The sequence below is a fragment of the Pyrgilauda ruficollis genome, unplaced genomic scaffold (assembly GCF_017590135.1).
Source record: "Pyrgilauda ruficollis isolate IOZ18807 unplaced genomic scaffold, ASM1759013v1 scaffold30, whole genome shotgun sequence".
In the NCBI taxonomy this organism is placed as follows: Eukaryota; Metazoa; Chordata; class Aves; order Passeriformes; family Passeridae; genus Pyrgilauda; species Pyrgilauda ruficollis.
The window spans coordinates 4,381,878-4,405,503 of NW_024524378.1; the positions used below are offsets into that span (position 1 = coordinate 4,381,878).

The 23,626-nt window shown below is 40.4% G+C and overlaps 1 protein-coding gene across 2 annotated transcripts; it reads right to left on the reverse strand.

Moving 5' to 3' along the window:
- Nucleotides 1-1,585: 1,585 nt before the first annotated feature.
- TGS1 (trimethylguanosine synthase 1) lies at nt 1,586-23,420 on the reverse strand. Of its 2 annotated transcripts, XM_041473773.1 has the most exons (13): nt 23,286-23,420; nt 22,575-22,639; nt 20,968-21,140; nt 18,264-19,116; nt 17,349-17,466; nt 16,287-16,373; nt 15,307-15,478; nt 13,482-13,836; nt 12,443-12,613; nt 11,380-11,523; nt 10,188-10,404; nt 9,060-9,138; nt 1,586-1,863 (listed from the first exon to the last, which is right to left on the reverse strand). In XM_041473773.1, the coding sequence occupies exons 1-13, from the start codon at nt 23,381-23,383 to the stop codon at nt 1,747-1,749; spliced, it is 2,649 nt and encodes an 882-aa protein (XP_041329707.1). In that variant the 5' UTR covers nt 23,384-23,420; the 3' UTR covers nt 1,586-1,746. The 2 variants fall into 2 exon arrangements, with proteins under 2 accessions (XP_041329707.1, XP_041329708.1); XM_041473774.1 differs by lacking the exon at nt 10,188-10,404 and having other exon boundaries at nt 9,060-9,145.
- Between the last annotated feature and the right edge of the window lie 206 nt (nt 23,421-23,626).

Sequence of the window (23,626 nt, forward strand, 5' to 3'; positions counted from 1 at the left end):
AAGATCTCAAAATGCTTCTAAAGAATCTCCTTACAGAGAAAAAGAGGACCAAGTCATAAGACAAGGGTATTTCTACAAGCAGCAATAAGACAAATATAGGAAAATTTTAGTGTAGAGTAGTGCGACATACACAATATAAATGAATCTATTCATCATTCAGCCTCATGGACTTGGATTTCTGTTTGTAGCTTGTAGTGGTAAGTCCAACAGCATTATTTCATTCACATGCCACTGCCACAGTAGGTTTAGAGCTCCTGTAGTATTAGCACTCTAGCCAAATTCCCCTACAACCTAATAGAAAACTTCTAAGAAATTTCCTTAATAATTCCCTTTAAATACTGATGCAGAGCCAGCACAAGACTTCTTCCTTGCTGTTGCACTGGCAAAGTGCAGTGATCCAAATTAGCCAAAGCATCTTCATAAAATACCTTCCATGAAGCATGAATGTGACACTAACAGTTTAGCACTTGTCTGGACCTGGAAAGACAGCAAAGCCAGAAAACAGCTATTTCCCAAGGGCTATTTTACTGCACTGCAAACTCACACTGAGTCATAACAATCCATAAACACACAAACAATTTGGTCTCTTCAGCTGTTTTGAAGAGTTGGATTTCATTCCTTAATGGGGAAAATAGATCCTCTTATTCGGTTATTCTACAGTAATTCTAGTTTTCTTGGATAGCACTAATGCATGGTTTAGTGCTTAGTTTCTGCTGCCTTCAGCATCTTGCTTCATTCAAAGCAGAGGAGAAGCATTAATTTATCTTAGAAATTATTATTCCTACACTTTTACCTCAAAAACAAGCTCAAAATTGAGCTTGGGGATTTAATGTAATAATATTTCAGTGAGAGCACCATAGCCATGCCCTAGGCATTTCTCACCTGCCTCCTCTTCTACTTGGAGAACTGCACAAAGGCCTCTTCCCATCCAAACTACAAGTGGGAGCAGAGAGCCCTCACCAGGAAAAACTGGCTTATTTCTGCCCTCCCTGAAGCCTGCATGAGGATTCCAAAGGGCTAAAAAAGAAGGGGGACAGAAACTCCTCTGCTTACTGATACAAACCTCCAGGCAGAAGGTTTCTTCAAAATATCTTTGCAATGAAGAGGAATGGCAGGCAGATAAAAAATAAAATAAAATGACAATAGCCAGAGGGTAGGGTCCCACCTCCAGACACAAACACACCCAGCTCTCTCTTTGAACTGCAAGAAGCCAGAGCACTCAGTAGAATTAACATGTGAACCTTCATCCTGTAAAGAAAACCTGAAAAGGTTTCTCAGAGAGCAGGGAGCGAGAGAGGTGGACTGGGGTTAACCTCTTGTGGTGCACCTGACCCTCTAGTTCCACCTGATGTTCAGATGCTTTTGCTTCTCAAGCACAGACAGCAGCTCCTGCGGCTTTCAGGCCATTTTTCTTGACCCTCTGGGTGCTCAAAACCAGAGCAAGCACAGAAGTGGCACATGTAAGAGTTACAAAGAAATCCTGAACCCCACTTCCATGGGCTGGGCTCAAACCTTGAAAGACTGCATTTTATAAAGAGCTTTCTTCATACATTCACAGTTTTTCTACATTTACAGTTTTGTCAAAATTGTTATAAAACATTTATTGACAGTACAAACAGAACAAATTTTTGTAAACTGAAATTAAAGCAGAAAATGGCTTTAAGTCATTTTTGACCAGCCAGCTGTACAAAAGCTTAAGCAAAGCAGCAGTTAGGGAGGATGGGTTTGGAAGAATCCACAAGGAGTTCAGGAGATGTCATGCCTTATTAGATCACCAAAATAAGCTGTTATTGTCTTCAGTTTGTTATTGAGAAAATTTTGTTCTATTTCAACTTTCCCTCCTGGCCCTGCTAAGGAAGCCACCTGAAAAACAAAGAACAAAAAGTAAACCAATCAGTGTACAGGAAAAGAGGCAAAACCCCAAACCCTCTAAAGCACAAACAATCAGAAAAAATATCTCTGCTCTGTTAATACTGGTGGAAAATGTTCCTTGGCAGCTAATGCCTCTGATCCTCTTTTTATGTCTCCTTTTACTCACAGAAGCCGTTTGTGGCTTGTGACTGAAAAACCTTCCTCACCCAAATCACGAAAACAAGAGGATTTCAGAGCCAAAGAGAAACACTCAGAAGTTGACATGCTGTGTTGAGGCAAGAGATGCTAAACTCTGGTTTGCATGGTACTTGGCATTTGAGACATGCCAGTATAGCAAAAAGCAACCTATAAGCTGTGCTTGAAAGATGTCACATCCCAAATTTTGGGGGAAGAGTAAAACCAATTTTAGTAATTAGAATTTGGAAGCATAAAGGTGGCACTGAAGAGTGGCAGGGTGGAAGGGAGCAACCCAAACAAACCCAAGCCCCAAATATGCAGAGAAACTCACAAAAAAAGGTCACAGTTAATCGCTGTTTCTATTGCAACCAAAGAAAAAGCTGTTGTCTGCACTGGAGTGGCAGGCAGTGCTGAGGGCAAGGCTGGGGCAGCAGTGCCTCTGCAGGCTGGGGGAGCCTGTCAGGCAGCACCGGTCCCAGCTTTGTGTTTATGATCACTGGAGTGAGAATTTCACCATTCATGCTCTGTTGGACTGAGCCTGGTGCACACATTTAATGCTTAATATTTACGGACAGACATCATTTCACAGAGGACTTTGCATTTTGGACTGGAGCATGCAGTATTCTCCCCTCTCCTGCTCCTATTCAGGATGCCTCTGAGGGATAACAGCTTATGGTCATCAATTCCTCATCAGGAGAGACCGCACAGTCAGAAGGACAAACATCAAAACTGAACATTATCAGCTCAGCTTTTTTCCACTCCACTTTGGACCCTGAGGACCTGTCCTGTGGGGGGAGTCCATGCTCCACAGCCAGTTCTGCTCCATGCTGCCATTCTCCCAGGCTGCTGCAGGAAAATTGTTTCTATAGTTCCCCATGCAGGGAAATTCCCAGGCACAGTTATCAGGGTCTACAAGCCTGCAGTAGATTTTAAATCATCTTTAAGCAGAGATGATGTTAGCAGCTGAAACTTTAAGTTCAAGCTGTGTTATTAACACTTCTAAAGCCCCTTGAGACTTGACTCTGTAGTGCAGGTTTAAATATAAACATGTTGAACTTCCTCTATTTTATCGTGAGTAAAAAGACAGCTTACTATCAAGAGAAAATAACAGATTAATTTAAACTACACTTTGAACCTTTATTGACTTGTTCAGAAAACCACCACACTTATCTAAATCAAGCATTTACTTTTCTGTTTTGATTTTCTCCCTTTTCATTTTTTTTGTTTTTGCAGACAGAAACAAAAGTGTGAGCAGTTTCTTCATCCTTCAGCTTCTGGTGATAGGAAAAAACGCTCTGCGTTCTTGTCAGAGAGGAACCTGCCACTTAAGTAAAAAACCAGAGGCTGGCTGACTTATAAATAGCACAAGAATCTAAAACTGGCAAGTGATCAGGAATGTTAATTTTACAACTTATCTGTTCTTACTTGAAATCCACAAAGCATTGTGGGTTGATCCATAGTTTTTCTAGGAAGAAGTTAACTTTTAATTTTTGACGAACAGCAGCTGGAATGTCCTTTCCAAAAAGCATTAAGAGGTTTTGCACTTTATAGCTGATGTCACTTAAGTATTTTAAAATATTAATTGGATTAGTCAGTATAAGAATACAGAAATTAGCGTATTGGGGTTATGCACTCCTGCTTTCTGGGCACAGTTTGTGCCACTAGCATATCTAAGTATGACTAATGCATTGATATTAAACACTAGTATTTACTAAACATTTCTCTTAGAAGGCCAAGTAAAACAAGATGCCCCTGCACTGATGGGTGGTATCCACCAAGGGACAGCTGAAAATTTACAGAGGCTGTGTCTAAGTGTTAAACCCAGGATAACTATGATTAATTTCAAACAATGACTAAAGGTATTGGATAAACCCAATGGTGAAAAAAAAAAATTAAATAAACACATGGGAATAAGCTCTGCTGCGACAGATCTGGTACTGTACACTCTAACACGCCCGATACACAGAGGAGAGAAATGCAAATCCTCTGTGACAATGCTTAGTTTTAAATTGCTGGAGGTTGCAGATTTAATTACGTAGGAGTTGCCAAGTTTTCCTCAGCAGGGCTCAGTCAACCCCGACAAGTGTAGTGAGGGAAGGCTGCCACACACCAAGCTTCAGAAGGGTCTGGCCTGGCAGAGGGACACCCTCTAAAAATAACAGCAGATTGAGGAACGATGCTTTGAGAAAAACAAAGGTGCTCAGCTATTTTTAGAGATACCAATAAACATCTCCTGTTTTTGCAGTGCACTACAATGGTGAATACAGAAAGGCTTCTTAATTTCTTTTAAAAACTTGACTAGTTCAAAATGTATTTATTTTGCACTTTCTTGTGTACATACAATGATTCCCTGCTGGCAACTCTCCTTACCCTGGTTTATTCTTTAGTCCAAACCCACACTACCGGGGTGGACAGATATTGCCTCCTTTGCTGTGCTGCTGTCCCTAGGCAGAGGTAAAGGTTGCAACTTCATTTAACACCTCCCTGCAACCCTCTCACCTTCATCCTTCAGTTCAGTGACTATTGCTAAAAAGAGTCCACAGCTACAGCCACAGCCAAAACACATCAAAAAAGCAGCCAACAGGTTTGAAAAGGAGACATCAGAAAAGATGAAAATATGAAAGGGGAAACAAACATAGAAGATTACTTCAGGAGCACAAGTTGCTTGAGGTGCAAACTTCCCTTACATTTTTCAAGTGTACTTTTGATCTTTAAGGTTTTCCTACTGGTCTTGGGGTTTTTTTTAACATCTTTTAATCATACTGAAACTCTTTTAGTAAAGTAACTTCCCATCTGTTCCAGCCACCAACTAATATAACTGTGGACAAAAAACTTACCATATTTTTTTCTCCCCTCCTAGAAACTTTTCTGAGGTATGAAAAGTACAAGTTTTTTGACTTGACATGCAGTAACACAAGGACGCTGTGAATCAATTAATATTATAGAATACTACTAAAATGAAGAATCCCCTCCCCCTGTATTCAACCTAAAAGCTAAGGGGAACAAAACCCAACCCACCTGAAAAAGAAGAAAATGCTATTCTTTGCACTGAACACAATAAAATAAAATGTTCTCAGGCAGCATTTTTGAAAGTGTAGAGATATGCATGTGAATAATGACACCATCACAGTGGTGCTGTCACCCTTTAACAGGCCAGACATGCATTTATTTTTTTCTTACTTTGTGTAGGCAAATTATGATTCAGTATGCAAGCGTTATGAGCTTTAGGAAGACTGAAGTTCAGAAGTATCACTCTGGCTTGGTGTATGCTGTGGGTAACTTCTGGCTTTCTCTTTCATCAAGGACAGAGAAAACACCTGAGTTTCAAGTGGGCTGCTTAAAAGCTGTTGTTATTAACACAACAATCACAGCTGAAGTGTATGCAATTACATTCACTTAGAAATTATCAGCCTCCAAAACACATCAAGCCACAGTCTTTTACCTGCCAACTCCCCTAATACCTAAGCATCTTAAAAATACTATCAAATCAACCTCTGTTCATTTACTGGCCTCTCACTCCCTGCTTTGCTCGCTGTTCTATTTACTCCTAAAGAAAGATGACTCTGCTTGGCAAGTCCTATTTGGCTAGTCTCCATTTTAAAATATCACAGCTGAAAGAGAGAATTCAAATAAATAAATGGGTTTTACTCATCTTCACACTCCCTTCATTGAGCAGTCATTTTTAACAACTGGTCCTTCACAAACAGAAACACGGCAACACAGAAACATATTTTTCTATCCAGGCAGTATATTGCAGACAGAACAAGGCCTCAGTGTCTAACTCCAGATTTTCTCAAAGTGATTGATGGAGATGAGGTGAGAACAAAGAAAATAAAAAAAAGTACCAGCATAATGTGTATGTTTTGTAGGACCATCAAGGTCCAGAACACTTTGCTTAATTCTAGGTTCATAGAACCACTCTACACTAGACAAGAAACAAAAAGCCATTCCTGTATTCTGACAGTATTTGAAATAAAAGCCATGTCTGAGACACCAACATTTAGGACAGCAAAACCTCCAAACAACAGCACAATTTGACAAAATGAGACACAGCTACCACAAACAACAGTATGCCTGTCTTCAAAGAATGGGGATGTTTCAAACAATCGCTAAGGCACAATCCAGTATCTGAGCTGCTAACCATGCATAAGTAGGATAAGTAATAAACTTCCAATTCCCCATTACTCCATCTCCCAAACCTGGCTAGGCTGCTAAAGCTGCTGATGTGGTTATCTGTCTCACAACAGACCAGGTCACCAACATTTCAGGCTCACCGGTTTATTGGGGGGAGCCATCATGCATCCTGACAACATTGCGACCATCAGTGAGAGACCAACAGTAACTGAGTACAACTTCCACAACAGGATGAAAAGAACAGATTCCACCATTAGCAAGAAGGTCCTACAGCAACAAATTGCAGGTTCCTCCTTCTTTGCTGCAAATATTAACATGCAGAAGTATTATCTGGTACAGAAAAGAGTCTGTGAAAGAGATTGGACTACCTGGCATGACTCCATTTCCTAGAGGTGAGTACACACTTCTCACTCTGCCCAGTGAGGCAAAGCACAGCTTCATAAACACTTCATAAATTACATTTATGAACAGGCAGTAATAAATATACATATTTTTCAATGTATGTGTACACACATAATAATTATTCCTGATTATTCCTAGCTAGAAAGAATATTGTTAAAAATTAATTCAACCTAAAACCAGACTTCCATACATTTCAAATTTTCTAACATGTTTGTAAACAAGGAGACTTGACGCAATTCAGGGAAATGTTTTTATATTTCTTGTAAATGAACCAACCATCTTGCACTGGTTCGCTGCTCCCTCTTGAGGCAGAAGTACAAAAGTTCGCTTCTCTGAGACCTAAACTCCGTTGATTTTTTTAAAGGGAATGCAAAGAGTCCCATTTCACTCAACAAGACCAACTCCACACTGACGTGGCCATGCCTGCAGAAGAATTAAGTGCTGTTTTTGCAATAAAGTCAAGTGGAACAAGGCTGGATATTTTGTCTACCAATAAGGCAATGAACACCGAGTCCTCTGACACAGCTAGGGCAAGGTCAGGGAGCACCCTGCTTTCCCTCCAGCAGCAGGATCCCTGTACCCCTATTTAATGTCTGCTATCTAACAGTGATCTGATAGCTATCTTCCATAAAAATTACATATTTTCCACTAAACTTGAACCACCTTAACTAACGGTTAAACAGTTTTTTTATTGCAAGATTGCTTCTAACTACTGGGTTTTTAAAATTTTTTTTAATATTTATTTTTTATTTTCATTTTGCTGGAGATTCACAGCCCTGGAAGTGTAGTGGCAGAAAATTCAGAAACTTCATGCTTAAATACAGCCAGAGATTTTGGTAGTCAAACCTATAATAGTCTTCTGTGAACCAGAGTATTCACCAAGGTCATGTTTAGGACATGTTTGACACACCTTTGTCACCATAGGATGAAGACACTTCCTTAAACGGTGGGCTTGATTAACATTCTCTTTCCCCCTCTCAGATCATCAAACTTTGGGGTTATTTTTGTTCTTATACTGACACTATTTCTAAAGAAAGGCATAAGGAGCTGATTTCTCTTCCTGAGAGTAGCCCATAGCCTGGAACACTGAACTGAACTGAACTCAGGACCTCAGCCATGAACTTTTAACAACTGAGCCATGTTTTTGAGCAACAGCTGTTAGTCTGCAGCTACCTGTGTTAAACCAAACCCATGGATGTAATCAACATTATTCAGAGCCAACTCCACCAAGATGCAGAGATGTAGAGATGATACCTGGCCCAATCACCCAGAACTCAGCTCTTCTGAAGAAAAAGGTGCAGGCCTGTGGGGAGTACTCCTGCATGCTTTTGTGGAAACAGAAGTGAAATGTAGATGCCTTTGGCCATTTAGAAAGCCAGTAAAAAGTGCTCATGAGTAGAGCAGAAAACTCTCTAAGGTCACTCTTCATCATGGGAATGAAATATTTGATAAAATGCAGTGTTAGAACACGATTTTGTAATTAGAGAAACTCTACCTAAAATTAAGGTCCCTGTTCAAGGATTCATAAGCCAATTTGAGATTTCACCAGCCTGAAATGCAAAAAGGAATTGAATCATCACCTGCCAAAACTATGGTGTTGTGCACAGCATGGACTTAAGAGTCTGCTAATACTCAGGCCATGTGAATTTCAGCCTTTTTCTCAAGCCAGCTGTTTGTCAGCAACAATTCCACAAGCCACCATATGGCCTGATACCCTGCCTACACTAAGTCAGATGCAGTTTTTGGAAAAGCAGGAAGAAGTCCTGTGCATCTTGCCAGTCCTGTGCATCTTGCCAGTGAGAACTGCTTCCTTCTTTCCAAAAAGTTACAAGACATAATTAACATAGAAAGTACACAGAGGAAACTAAACCAGACACTCAGGGGAATTGTTAGTCAAGTAACTGCTTAAAAAAACCCAAAACTTCTACCAAAAACCTCTAATACAAAAAACCCCACATCAGTGCCACAAATTCTGTGTTTATCACACATCACTTCAGTGCAAGCAGCCTATAAGGAACCACACACCTGTGTGGACACCAACAGTACCACCCTGGAGGGCAGTGACTGCAGGCTGTGATTTCCTGCAACTCCTTTTACACAAACTGACAGCCATGGAGTCTGAGACTCACCAACTTATCAGATAGTGAGAGCTGGTCAAAATATATTTTTTGATATTTTTATAATGATGTATGTGCCTAGTAATTTGGCTTTGAAACTTCTACAAGAAACTCCATTCTGTTGCTTTAAGAAGAAACAGTGTCAAAACCATGGAAATAATCTTCTACTCCCATTTGTAAATATACCAAAAATAGTGCAAACACAGAAATCACTTAACACAAGGGTTAAATTTAAAAACACAAATACCCCATATTCAGCTGAACAGACTTAGAAGTCTTATGTATGTGTTTATAATACTTATGTTTTAAGTCAGCTGAGCATTTTATTCATTACCGAGACCTCATCCAGTAACACACCTGGTTAATATCAGCATTCCGAGGCAGAAAATACACAATATTGTTGGTGATCTTCTTGGAGAGTCTGAAAATTTCAAATGTAGAAGCTAGTAAAGGAAAAAAAACAAGAATGGGGAAGGAAAAGTTTCTTTAGATTGATTAATTTTGAAAGTATGTCTCAATTTCAGCTATTATGCAATTAAATTGTAGTTAATCTTTTGAGTGTGTGGGTAGGAGTCTCTTCTGAAATGCAGAAACTCTCTTTCACCATAAGTGCCCTAAAAGTAGAAATACCCCCAACACTCACTTTTCATGAAAATTTGACAGAACTACAGAGAAGTATTTGACAAATTTGAATGTTTGTAGCTAGTATGTTTGGCTTACATTTGTTTTTTAATCCACTTTGTGATATCTCTCACACATGCATACCAAGATTTTCTTACAAATATGGCTACATTTTAGCAAAAAAGGGACCAAATTAAGATTATTCTGTGACAAAAAAAACCCCACACTTAATATATGATGAAACTATTATGTTAATACCTTCCCAGATGAATGAGTGCTCAGTATCACTGTTAATAAGCTAGTATGCAATTCTATATTAATTAAAAGAGTTAATATTTTGCTTGCACTCTTCTGTGATTTTCCAAGTCATAGGCAGGTGCTATGACTGAGAACAGTTTTAGTAAGGTATTTTAAATGAGATATTCCCTTTATGAATCAATTAAAAAGTGGAATTAATGACAAGGTCATAGTTCACACAACCAGTTTTTATTTTATCTATCTCTCTATCTATCTGTATATATATACATACACACACCACGTGGCTATTTGAATGCTATGTAGTATTTTAATAAAATAATTTAAAGGAGTTAAAACTGCTGAATTAATGTTTTAAGTTGAGAGCTACTCAATACACTGATGGATTTCTTGCTTTCAGGAAAATCTCATCACCGTTTTTTTTGACAATAAAAAATAAAAATATTTCAATTTAGGTGTGAAGAGGACTAAACAAATGATTTGCATCTGGAACTCCAGCTGCCAGCCATATCATCCACAGTCAGCCAACTGGGCATGCAAACCCCACGGGAAGAGAGGGAGGAGAGGAAAGGGAGAAGCCCAGCACAAGGCATAACCCGGAAAGGATATCCATCTGGGCAGATCATGGTTTGGATGTCGAAGATTTCGGCAGTGGCGTAGTCGGGCCCGCCCCAGGGCGGGCTGAGGAACACCACGTCGGCGCGCAGGCCGGCCGCCAGCGCCATGAAGTCCCCGCACAGGAAGTCGATGTGCTCGGCCACGCCGTACACCTCGGCGTTGTGCCGCGCCAGCCGCAGCTTCTCGGGATCGATGTCGATGGCGATCACTGCCCGTGAGAGACGGCCAACACTGGGATTAACGGGAAGCGGGAATGCCATCCGACCGGCGGCAGGGCACCGCGGCCAGACACTGCTGCTGTGACAGCCCTGCGCAAGGCTCAAGGACCAGACATGGCACTGTCTGCCCAAGAGAGCAAGTCCTTCTTGTCTCAGGTTGGGCAGGAGCCTGACAACTTCAATGGTGTCCATTAGAAACTTACTCTTCTTTGTTAAAGAGAAACATTTATCTGTGGCTGGCCACATAGCTCTGAAAATTGAGTTGATAAAGCTCCAACCAACAAAGCCCAAGAGAGACAGATGATACAAGATTAGTACATAATAACAGAAATTAAAATTGAGCAAGGAAATACAAAAAGCCAAGTCAGATGTATAGACTGGATCATAGCCTACCAAATTTAATGCAGTAGAAACTACCATTTGTCTTGCTCAAACATTAGTCAGAAGAGTTAGATAAAATGGGATGAGTATCTACCAGGAAATATTTTTACAGGAAGTACTCTCACCATTTCACTACAATATCACTAGCTGGCATTAGATTAACATGAAGTTATCATCACTTTTGTGTACTTAGTTCTGCAGAGTCTGCAGGTGATTCCATTCAGTGCTTTAAGTACTGTTCACATGGAACCTGGTTTTATTTTGAGTACATAGACTAAGTAAGAACGGGGAAAAGCAGCAGCTTTGACAGAAGTCCACTTTTACCAGTGATCTCCACAGTATCTGACAGACCAGATATTGTGCCACACAAAAATAGCGTTGACTAGTACAGCACAAATCCGACTTTGACTTAAAATACAAAAGCAGATTTATTGGTCCTTTTTGAAAATAGAGAGGTCATATTGTGAGTCTGATGAAGTGAAACAGCTGCTGTTGCTACAGAAGCACTGAAAAAGAAAATAAATCAACAAACAGAGCACATACCTGAATAGTGTCAGGAAAAAGATTTTACAACACCTACTTACCTCTTTTTGAGGTCAATGCAAACTGAATAGCATTTCCTCCAACCCCGCAGAACGCATCCACTATGATGTCGCAGTTGAACGACTGACTGACGCGGACGGCAATATGCTCAGCTATTTTCTCAGGAGTAACAGAAAACCAGCCCTCTGCAGAGGAAGGGGAAGAAATGTATTTTAACCTCTCATTTCAAGGTCAACTAATTTAAAAACAAACAACCAAGCCCCACATAAAACTGAAGGTTTAGCATTAATCCCAAGAATTTTGGCTTAGTGCATTCCACCAGGAAATACCGGCTTTGAAGACGATAAACTCTGCTCAGTCCAGAGATTTGCTAAGCAAACAAAGTCTAACTGAAGCAAACTGATATGCCTTAATCTCAGTACATGCTTTGTTGACCTTGGTGCTGAAGATTCTAGTTTATCAAGGAGAAGTCCACGAGCACAGCTATGAAAAACTTTATACATCATGATGATGCTCTGTAGGAAATGAAACCTGAAATATATTCCTTTATCCACCATTTTATTTTCTTCACCACACTGTCTGGTCTGCGAATTAATCTGCAACTTTATGAGGGAAAGCATTAGAAACTGAAGGCTTACAAACCCAACCAACAAAAAATACCTGGTAATCCTAATTTCTCCTTTACCTATTAATTTATGATTTGAAGTGCTTTGCAAGTGACTGCTGCAAGTCAGAACAAAACAGAATGAAACCAGATCCATCAGCATACTTGGAAGTTTCACAAAATTATTTTATAAAATATAGAAATAGAAAAATACCACTGAGTTTCTGAACATGTCCTGACAAAGTATAATTTGATAAGATCTTCAGCAAATGTAAGGACTAATGCAGACAGGGATGTCCCACACTAAAAGCACTTCTGAAGTCCAAGACTTCTACCAGCCTGCTGGGGGGATGGGGGGGAGGAATTTATCCATGGGTGCAAACACACATTCAGTAGTGCTCCTCCTTTAAGAAAATGAGTAATAAACTGCAAGAAGGACCACAGATTTGGATAGATCCTCACATATACCACCAAGTCAGCACACTTAGTAATGAACACACCTCTGTCTAGTTTAATTCCCTCATCAAACCGGGAGAAGAGCCGGTAGCGTTGTGCCCAGTATTTGAGGAGCTCTGGATCAGCAGCAATCTCAGGAGGTATAGTTCTCAGTGCATTTTTATTCCTCCTCCTCCTTTTTGTCTCCTTCTTCACAGTAATTTTTTCATCCACAGCTGGAAGATACTGCAAAAGTTAACAGTCACTGTTCTTGTAGGCTAGGGAATGTAATTGGTAGGGAGTGTTAAGATTTAAAAACATTGCTAAATGTTCTTTATTACTGTTTGCCAGATTATGAAGATTAAAAGCTTTAAATTAAAAAAATAGCATCCTGTATTTCAGGGGACTAGTCACAGTCCTAAAAATCAACACGGTTCACCCATTATTTAAGGGCCTGAATCTTCAATTGGAGACAATAAACTCTATGTAATGACCAAACAAGTGACTCAGAGACCAGTTTAATGCCCTTTTATCAGCAATGAATAAAAACCAATCTAGACAAGAGTTTTACAGTAGGAATCTAACATAACTGAACTACTGTAGGAAGGATTAAATTATATTTAAAAACCTGAATAATCCTGCTTTCCTTTGCTTCATGTTAAATACAAAAGTTCATAATACTGATTTTTTTTTAAATCCTATAAAATAATTTTAACAACATATGTTCCCTAGCGCTCAGCAATGTGCATTTGAACACAAAACTTGATGGTCCATGCAGCTACCTGAGGTTTAATCACCCTCATCCTTGCAAAGTGTAAAAAAGATATGAATTGCAAACCTGTTAGACCATGTCGAGGATAAACTGACTGTTCATCTATAAAGAAATACTGTCACCATTAAAGACAAGACCTGGGATTCTGGCATTCCAGAAATAAGCTCATTCCACTAGCAGAGCTCTCAATTGCTTTCATTACCCCTCAGACCTAATGAGTCTCATTAAAATTAACAAAATAAGTAAGTAATGCATGACTCAGTAACTTGAGAAGGCAGTAGTATTAAGTCCACTGCCAATTCATTTCATCAGTTTGCAGGAAACTGATTTACCTTGGCTGATGTTCTCTGTCTCTGGCTGGAGATAATCAGGAATATCCAGAGGGACAAGCTGCCGCCCACCGCCACACCTGGGCCTGCCTGCCCCCTGCTCATCGCAGCCACTCGCCGCAGCGTCCTGCACCTCCTCCTCAAGCTTACTCCCTCCAGCTCCTGTGCAGGCTACACTGGAAGATGGTGGCTCCTGGATTTCAGCATCCAGCGTCGCACTCCGTGTGGCAGCAATGCCCTCCTGACCCTCTGAGTCGCTGCTGCTCACAGACGATGCCTCTGCTTTACCCTGAGGGGTGCCTGTCTGGGACGTGGCTTCCTCCTCAGGTTTACTGACCTGCTTCAGGAACATTTCCACCTGCAATTGTCAAATATCACAGATGATCAGATCTGTTATCCAGAGCACAGCTTAAAAGCCTTACAGTTCAAAAGCACTTGCCACTGCAGGTACTCTCTACTGTGTGTATTTTGAAAACACTAAAATATCCAGACTCAAAACATACAAGTAGTCCTTAACTATTCTCCCTTTTACAAATATTTAGAAACAAGTTGTCTTTGGGAACTGGATGCCAGCTACCTCCAAGAGGTAGCAAAGAGCAACAAAAAATCAACCAACCAACAAAAAAGATCAACTGATAAATACAGTAATAAGTCTCACGTAATATCTGAATAGTCACACTTGCCACAGCCCAGGTGACCAAGTTTACTATTTCGCAACTATCTTTCTCTAATTTGCTTTCAGAGATGTACTCTACCTCTCAGGGAAGAGTTTTTTAGCATAAACAGGTAAAATTACCTTCACACATTTGTTGCCTCACCTTCAAGATGTACCAAATGGTGCAGATGGTAAAGGGTTCTGCTGCACAGCAGAGAGTTCGACATAAGCTCCTAACCAACGCACAGACACCTCTCCAAACTCCTCAAAGGCACATGCAGATGCTCCTTTTTACATTACTGTTGCTCTGAGTGGCTCTAGACCTGGAGCAGTTCCTTATCTGGAAGTCTGAGGAAATTCATAACTTTTTTCCCTTCACATAATTAAAGTTGCCCTCAAACTATATTGGTCCCAGGTACAAAATCAAAAATTAATCAGAAATTATAGCAATGTGACTGGAGTTCAATAAAATATGTATGGCATCATCACCACCAGAAAAGAGTGCTTTGCACTTGGATTTTGGGGAATGCCAAGCATCCCAGAAGGGGAAATAACATTAAAATCTGTGCCCTCAGATTTTCAGAAAGACTTTACTAAGTAAAATCTGCAGTGAACACGTTTCTACTTCTTAGCAATTTCTAAGTTTAAAAAAAAAAAAAGTATAAAGTTATAGATGAAAATAAATGCAGGTAGCTGTATAAGCAAAACCCTTTCCAAATTACTAAAAATGTGGAGTTACATGAAATACACTAATCTACACAAAGATTTTCTGTTACTGCTGAAATGCCAGCATTAACAACTGGCTTCACATGCAATTTACAATGAAAGCTACTTTTAGTAACAACAAAAACCTACACACACCTCTAAAGCTATGTGCACCCAGATGTTAGGAATAACTTTCACATAACCTGGCCATTTAAGATCACATTCCTTTTGACAGGGTCTACCAATGCCTTTCCATAGCCATGCTAATCTAAATACTTTTCACATCGGTGGGAGGCAGAGAGGAGGGGGAGAAAACAAGAAAAAAAAGAAAGAAGGAGCAGTGGACTGACATTTAAAAATGCCATCTACTCTGGGCAATTAATATTTTTTTTTCATTTTCATAATACAACAACAGCTAAGGTAACAGATAAATCTACAAATTACAATAGTGTTAAAAAATAAACATACCTTCTTCAAAGTTTTGCTTTTTTTGCATGTCATTTCAGATTCCTCTGTAAAGAAGATGTGTGTGTTTTTGCTTTTCCTTGGTTTACGCATATCCAAGAATTTGGACTTGAGTTTTGCTTTTTTCTCCAAGTACTGCACACTTCGGTGGGTGAAATCTGGAATTCCACCATACCTGAAAATAGACAGACAGATACATTCATTCATAAGGACTTAGTTGGTTAATTTCCAGTTTAGAAGCTTTAACATGAATGTTGATGTTTACAAAAATATTATTTAGACTTAAGTATTTTTTTTATTGCTCCATTTAAAATAGGCCTGAGTGTAACTGCAAAACATTGTACCTTCGCAAAAATGTTAAAAATTTTTATTTGAAAATGTTTAACCTAATTAGTTTTAGATTTTTTTTTTCTAGTAGTTGTATAACTTTAGATGAAAACAATTTCCCGGGCCAGCCTGAAGAATAGGAAATGAAAAAAATATCTTGATTAGAAGAATAAAAGATCTTTTTGGCGGCTGTCAAGAACCTCCAAAACAGCTACTTTTACCTTCTGGCAAATGTAATTAAAAAAAACCAACCAACTATAAAAAGCTTCACTGGCCAACACCTGGCAATACTTTGCTAGTATGGCAATATTTCACTAGTATAAAGGAACTTCATTCCAATATGAAACAGTTAAAAATCACGATCTCAGCCTACAGGACTCCAGACTGAGAGGACCATTCATTGTCAGAGCCTTTGTGCTCTAATTTAAGTAGCTGACCAACCACTTAACATTTATACAACTGAAAGTACTTTACATGTTACACCTTAGTGTAAAACGTATGGTACTTTCAGTTGAATAAATGATTCCCAGAGACTAACTCTGGGAATCAGCTTCAAAAGTTTAACAAAAAGGAAATGGAGATGAATGGTCTATTTCTATAAAAACAAGATGGATGACTTGCTATGAAAAGCCCCACAGTTCCTTGTAAGTAATTACTTTTGTCCTGTGCCACACTTGAAACCCAACACAGAGCAGGTTTCCTCAGGATCTTCCACTGGGTTCTCATCCATGTCCAGCTCATGGCTAGGAAAAAACACAGATGACAAAGTCACTTAGTGTGAAAAAACCAATCATTTTACAGCTATACCACTAAAAATCTTGCAAACTGAAAACATTTAAATGTGATCTTCAAATAAGTTCCTCCCCACACTGCTGAAACCAAACCAAGCAAATAACACCACTCTATTCTTGTGCATGAATTTTTGGGATGGTTTGGTTTTTTTACTCAATTCTATGGACATATGCCCTTCTACTGAGGTATTATAACTGGGGTTGTAATATTCCAGCTATTCTGAATGACCTCTTAAGATACTTAATGGCAAACCCTACATGATTAAGACAGTGTTTGTTCACCCTATTTCTAAATTATCTTCATCATCTATCACGTTATCTATATTATTATCTATTATTAATGCTGTGGCAACAGCAAAATACTAGAATGAAACCACAGCTATGTGACCAGCAGGTAACAATTCCACCCACTCCTTCACATTTGAGTCTGCAAATTCATTGGAGAGGAAGAGCCACCTCACCATCTTTGAGACTATATATTTTTAAAGAAGAAAGAAAAAAAACCCTGACAAGGCAGATACTGTCTATTTTATGCCTGCTACAGCTCTGAGCATTTTACTGACAGCATTCAATGCAGTTAAACACAACAGATTATTTACTGTTGTTCTGGTATTTTCTATACTAATTAGACCTAAATAAGCAAGCTGCCATATGCAATTTAACAATCTTGCACACTTCAGTGGCACAAGAATAGCACCATCACCTTGTACAGTCATCAAGGCCTTACATTGTTTACGTAAAGCACTGGAAGAGAGGAAATATCCACTGCTTGTTGTGAGGCAAAGTAGTAAGCAGTGATGGAAGACTATGTGGCTTTGTACTGACATTTTAACTCTATCCTCAATCAAAGGTATAGTTGGTATAAATCAGAAGGCTCCTGGAGCTGGACTGCATAAGAAAAAAGCTCATGTAAATTTCATGACTTGCCTTCTCTTGACTTTGACACATCTGTATTCAGGAGGCTCTTCATCCTCATCTTCATCTTGGTCATGAAGCAGCAACTGCTTTTTTTCACTTGAATTCGAGCTACATGACTCCTGCAGACCTAAAAAAAGATACATCATATTTTCCTTCTGCATAAATCAGTTCCTTACCTTCCTGTCCCCAAAGAACCCCTGCAGCTACAGCTAGTTAGTGTGTGCCAAACAAACACACATCTTTACTTGTCTTTGTTTGAGGGACAACATACTAATAAAGCTTCCAGTATTACACAGTAGTGTTAACAATCTTATGAAGTACCAACTTCAAATTATCTCATCTCTCCATGAAAAATAAAATGCCTACAAGATACAAAATTTGAAACAGTTTCTCCTTGTGTGTAAACTTTGTTTTCCATCTCATTAGCTATGCAAAGATATTCACACAGATTTAGAAAGGGAAGATTTAAACAGTCCTCTCATTTCTTTTTCAAAAGGAGATCTTCTTTTCACTTCTCCCATTCCAGCTCTACTGTAGGACCAAGCTGGGATCACATCTGCTTCCTCCTCCCTTATAAAGTCACTAGCAGCAGACTTAACTCTCAGCTGCAGTATCAAGACTAAGATAAATAATTAAATATGCATTAACAGGGATCTCTCACCAATATCTGTAGTACATCTGAAGATTTATGAAATACATTTTCTGTTAAAAGCATTTCTGGCTGAAGAACACATGCAATATACAGGTTAGAGAGGAGAAATCATCCAAAGAAGCAAAGGGAAGAAAAAGGAATTGAGTATGTAATCATTCCACAAAATACTTAATTGACTTTTTTAAAAATGGCATAATACAGACATGCCCTTGTTTCTTACATACAACTACCTAGAGAATTATGATAATCAACTTTATCTGATTTTGTATTACCTGACTGGTTAACACTCTTGTTTTCACAAGATGCTCTCCTTTTTCTGCTTCCTCCATCACAGGGCTCCTTCTCGCTTCCACTGTCAGATGAACTCTGCTCTTCAGCATCTTCATGGGCTACTGCTAGAGCAGCACTACCCTGCTCCACTTCCTCCAAATTCAGATTTAAATTACAAATCCCAGAGATAATTTCACTGTGGGGCTCAGCACTTGAAGGGAGCATTTCCTCACTTCTGGTGTTGGAGGGAGACAGCTCAAAGCTCAGCACTTCATTGTGCTCAGGTCCCGGGCTAACCAAGCCCATTTCTCCTGAAAATACAGTCTCCTGTGTAACCCCATTAATTTCCACCTTGTCACATTGTGAGCTCTCAGTAGTCCATCCTTGACTTGTCCAGTACTGAAACTGTTCCCAGTAATACCAGTACAGCTCACTATAATGCTGCTCCCATTCTTCCTTAGTATCTGGACTACTCCAAGGCTCAGAGGCTGTGATGCCCTCAGATGATGAGACCTTCTGGTGCTTTTCCAACCAACTTTGCCAAAGAAGGCCCTCTCCGTACTCATTCCAGTACTTCTCCCATTTTTCCTTAAGTCCACTGGATAAAGCCTCACTTGCAAGGCCTTCTGAACTTTCACAGTTCTCTTTAATTACAGCCTGAGGTTTGCTGCTCATCTCACATTGCTCTGTAGCTAGGGCCAGCTCACCAGAAACAGACTGGATAAAACCACTACAAGCTTCATCCTGGCATTCCTGCCCCATTTTATCCTTGTGTTTTTGCTGTAACTCTTTTTTCTTCTTCTTTTTCTTTTTCATAATCTTCATGTTATTTTTCTTTCTATAATTTTCTGTTTCCTAAAAGATAATGGAAAAGTTAGAAGTCCACAACATATACACAATCTTGTCCTCTCTCCAGTCACATTTCTGTTTCCATTGGAACCCTCCCTCTCAGTGCAACCCTGCTGTTAGCTTTCTCCCCAAAAAGGCTGTAGAGTTTCTGGGTCTGATAGGGCCCTGCTACATAACCTCAAGTGACACTTCTGAGGAAGGTGTGAGGAAGAGCTGTAGAAGCACACAAATACAAAAAACCAGAATGATAGACAGAAGTGGGGCTGCTGAGTGGGAAGTCATTAGCAGCTCAAAGATTCAGAAGGAAAGTCATCAACAAGAAACACTATAAAATCCTAAAGAGAAGTTGGTCAGGAATTGAAGGGTGACAAGGTTGAGCTCAACAGCAAAATACTGTCTTGGTAACATCAAGGTTTTGTTTTATGGGGCTGTGGTAGCTGACCCTTACTTTTACCTAGTATCTGCCCTATCAGGAAACACTTTTTGGAGTTTTATTAGGATAGCAAACATAATGCTCCACCTCATGGAATGTTAAATACTTGCTATTTTTGGATTCTGTACACACACACAAAAAATCATTCCCTGTACTCAAAAACTCTATAAATCCTGCAGCTGAATCTGTTTGTCTTGAAGAGAGTGACCCAAAAGAGGGGAGCAATACCTTTTCCATCCCATAATAATCTCCAAGTTGGCTAACAGAAATAGGAAACAAGGAAACAACAACCTCCTGCCCAAACAGATTCATTTCATTTGTGCAGTACAACCATTTCACTCGTAACAACAAACTTGTCTACAACAGTTATCTGATGGAACAGAAGACAGAAACCTGTTCCTGAAAGGAACACTAAGGTAACTTGTTGGTTTTATCAATTACAACTTCACTTGTTTCAGAGGGACTTCCTGTGATGACAAAACTCACATGGACAAAGGACTGTGAATGTATGCCCCAACAGCTGCAATCCTTAGTTTTGTTACACTGACAAAAATGTAAGGTGGACTATAAAGTTAAAACAGAAGAATTGGCATTGATCTTTCATCCACATCCCTCATGTTATTATACACAGTCCAATGCACAATGCTTAGCAGTAATCTAATAAGAAAATGCATTATTTTCCCATTCAACTTATTTGCAAACTACTACACATGAACAAAAACTGTACACATACTTTGGGTTGAAGTTGGATACCTGTATGGTCTATTTACAAGTTATCCATTAAAATCACATACAAGTTTCTCCTATTTATTTACAAATTAATTAGGTCAGAACCATGCAGTGCTCTGTCTCACTGTCAGGGCAGTCTGTATTCCATAAAGAGGACACTGTGAATATTGCACTGTCTTTTTGTCATCAGTGAAAACTTCAGGCCCCTTCAAAAGCCCAAATGCTCCCTCTGGGAAGCAGAGCACCAAAGCCTCACTCCTGCCTTTTGGAACAGCCTGGCTTTATCAGCTGCAAGGGAGATTTGAAAAACCTGCTGTTTACATTACTATCAAAAGCTAAATGGTTAAAGCAGACAGTGTGAAAACACATGCTCAGACTGGAGTGTACTAGCTGTCTTGATGTGCAGCATCAGGTTTATCACAGCTGTTTTAAATCACATTTCTCTAGTCACAAGAGCAGTATAGACAGACACATAAAGCACAGCCCTGACCCTGTTTAGTCCAACTGGCAGAGGGGTTTTACAACCTGGACAGACCAAGGTGCTGTGTGCTGTTACCAGGATGCAATGCAGGCAGCTTAAAGGCAGCTCACATGCACTTCCATGAACTGCCATCTCAGAAATAACTGAGAGGAGACACGTCCCTAGGTCTGGAAACACTACACAAACAGAACAAATAAAGCAAGTAAAGATTTACCACAAAGTCCCTGTGGGCTGACTGTCCACCAAACTGAAGAGGCAATCCCATGCTCTTCATAAGCTCAGCTTCAGAGTCTAATTCAATTTCTTCCAGGTCCAGGGCATGATTAGCATTCACCTTTAATCTCACATTGGGACAATGGTTCTCCTCCTCAGATGCTTGTTCTTCCCCTGTTAACAAGTTATATTCATGAATATAATCTGGTTCTGACACCTCAATGCCACAGCAAGGCACACAAAAGATAGCAGAACTGCCTCTTACGCTTTCTTTCTCACTTAAAAATCTTCCTCATAAACAGCTCAATTTCTGCATAACTATCAGTAGGAATCAAAATGTAACTTCAACAGCCAAAGCACTGGACTGGGTCTGTCTGGAAAGGAGTTAAGCTCTCCACAGCAGTCTCCATGGCACTGTGTTTGGGATTTGTGGCTGAGACAGTGTGGACAGCACACTGATGTTTTGGCTACTGCTAAGCAGTACTCACACAGCCTCCATAACCTTCTCTTTGCCCGACTCTGCCCTCCCCAGCAAGCTTGCACTTCTATCAAATTGTTAAACAAAAACATACTAAAAATAAAATTACAAATATTATTGAGAAAGTAGGAGCTGTATATGGATGAAAATTATGAAATCAAAAGCTCTTGACTCAGTTGAGAATACTGAAACATTCAAGGTTTTTGGTTTGGTTGTTTAGGACACATTTACTACCAAATTATCACATAACATGAGACCTTTCCATTTTTAACTTATTATTCTCACTGCAAATCACTCATACATATACAAAAACATAGTTTACAATCTCCTTTCATTCTTCTCACATTGCCTCAATCTATTCTGTGGTATTATTTATCAGCTTCTATTTCTGCACAGACTTCCTTTCAAATCAAGATATTATGCTGCTGGATCTACCAACACAGCAATGATTAAAAAAGATACCAAAACAATTATGGTCAGATAGGCAAACATGAGGAATGCAGGAGATGGAGTAAGGGACTGGTGTTGAATTTGTTAGAGAGTATACCATGATAATTCCTAGATTACAAGCATGCCAAGTGAGAGACTTACTTTTCTGGTTCTCCTCATGTGATTCATTGTATATATGTGAATCATAATTTTCCCCATCAGTGCTATTGCACTTCTCTACTTCTGGCTCAGCAGATTAACTAGCAACAGCTAACATCCTAGGCTGGGGTAGAGACAGAGGAGACAAACATCTAGGATCCACAGACCCTCCATTATGCAATCAATATTGAATTAAGTCGAAATGATGATTTCAAGGGATCAATTATGATTTCAAGGGATCAGGGATTTCAAGGGATCACCAGGTCAGGGATGTGTGATATAATCTGTTCCATGCACTAGGTGAATATTATGTGAGCTGGTAAAGTTTATCTGGACAGAAATAAGCACTGCACTAGGTCTGACACAAACTTCTACATCAATATTATGGTAACCTGAAAGCTATGTAAATTTTAAGTTATTATTCACTTCTGTCTCCATAGCAAAAGTACTGAAAAACACAGAAATAGGAACAACTTAAATAACCATAAATAACTCACTTTGAGACTGCACCTCACATTGTATAGCACACTGCATTAGCTTACCTGTACTGTCATTGTCATCTTTGACATAAAATCCTTTTAATCCCAGTTTATATAATTTTCGATCTCTGTAAAAATACAGACACAGATGCAGAAAGTCACCATTGAAACAATGTTTTTTACAGTAAAAGCAATCATTCAGTGGAAAAAACCTCCCCAGGGATGCAATAAAATCCCCAGCAGTGGACGTTTCAAGATGATCCTTGATGGGGTACTTAACCTCTTCTAGGCTCTGCTCCCACGAAAGGCAGGACCAAGGGACCTTTCCCAAGGTCCCTTCCCACACGGGCTGCCCTGTGACTCCAGACACGCGAAACAAATAAAAAGTAACAACATCTGGAAAAGGCAACACTTTAATTAAAGCCTGACGGGAAAGCCCATAGGAGCGAGGTTCAGAAAACGCCGCACTACGCGGTACACTCCGGAATGAGATGTTCCGCTCCTCCTCTCTTTGAGGAACCGGCTGCTCCCCTGCGGATGGGGGGCGCGAAGGGGGCGGCAGGGCGCGCTGAGCCCCGGCCCAGGGATCGGCGTCTGGGGGCTCCTCTCACCCTTTTCTGCTCCCCCCACCAGTGATAAACATACCGGGGTGCTTCTGGGCACAGCGCCGCAAATCCCCGCTCCGCCCGCATCCCCTGGCGCAGCAGCGCGGCCCTTCCCGCCCGCCCCAGCCGGACGCTCCCGGGCCACGGGGGCGCGCCCGGCGCTACTCACTCGACGAAGGCGCGGGAGCAGAGGCACAGGATGCCGCCGGCCGCCCCCGCCCGCAGCAGCAGCTCGGCCACCAGCCTCGGGCCCGGCTCCTGCACCATCGCTGCGGCGGCTCCCACGCCGGGCCGGCCCCGCCGCCGCCTTCCGCCGGAACCGCCGCCCGCGCCCGCCCCGCCGCGGCCGGGAGAGCGCCCCGAGGCGGGGCCTGCGCTTACAGGGGCCCTGCATGAGGGTACGAGCGTGTTGGTGGGGTTCAAAGAGGGTCAAAAGGAGGGGGGAAAGGGCACTGCAGCAAGAGCCTGCGTTAAAATATGGAGCTGTCAAAATCTGGTAAAACCGGGTGC

Coding starts and splice junctions, on each gene's coding strand:
- TGS1 (XM_041473773.1), bottom strand. CDS start 23,383: ATGGTGCAGGAGCCGGGCCCGAGGCTGGTGGCCGAGCTGCTGCTGCGG. Junction 22,640..23,285: donor TGCTCCCGCGCCTTCGTCGA/GTGAGTAGCGCC, acceptor GTATTTTTACAG/AGATCGAAAATTATATAAAC. Junction 9,139..10,187: donor ACCATGATCTGCCCAGATGG/ATATCCTTTCCG, acceptor ACTAGCTTCTAC/ATTTGAAATTTTCAGACTCT.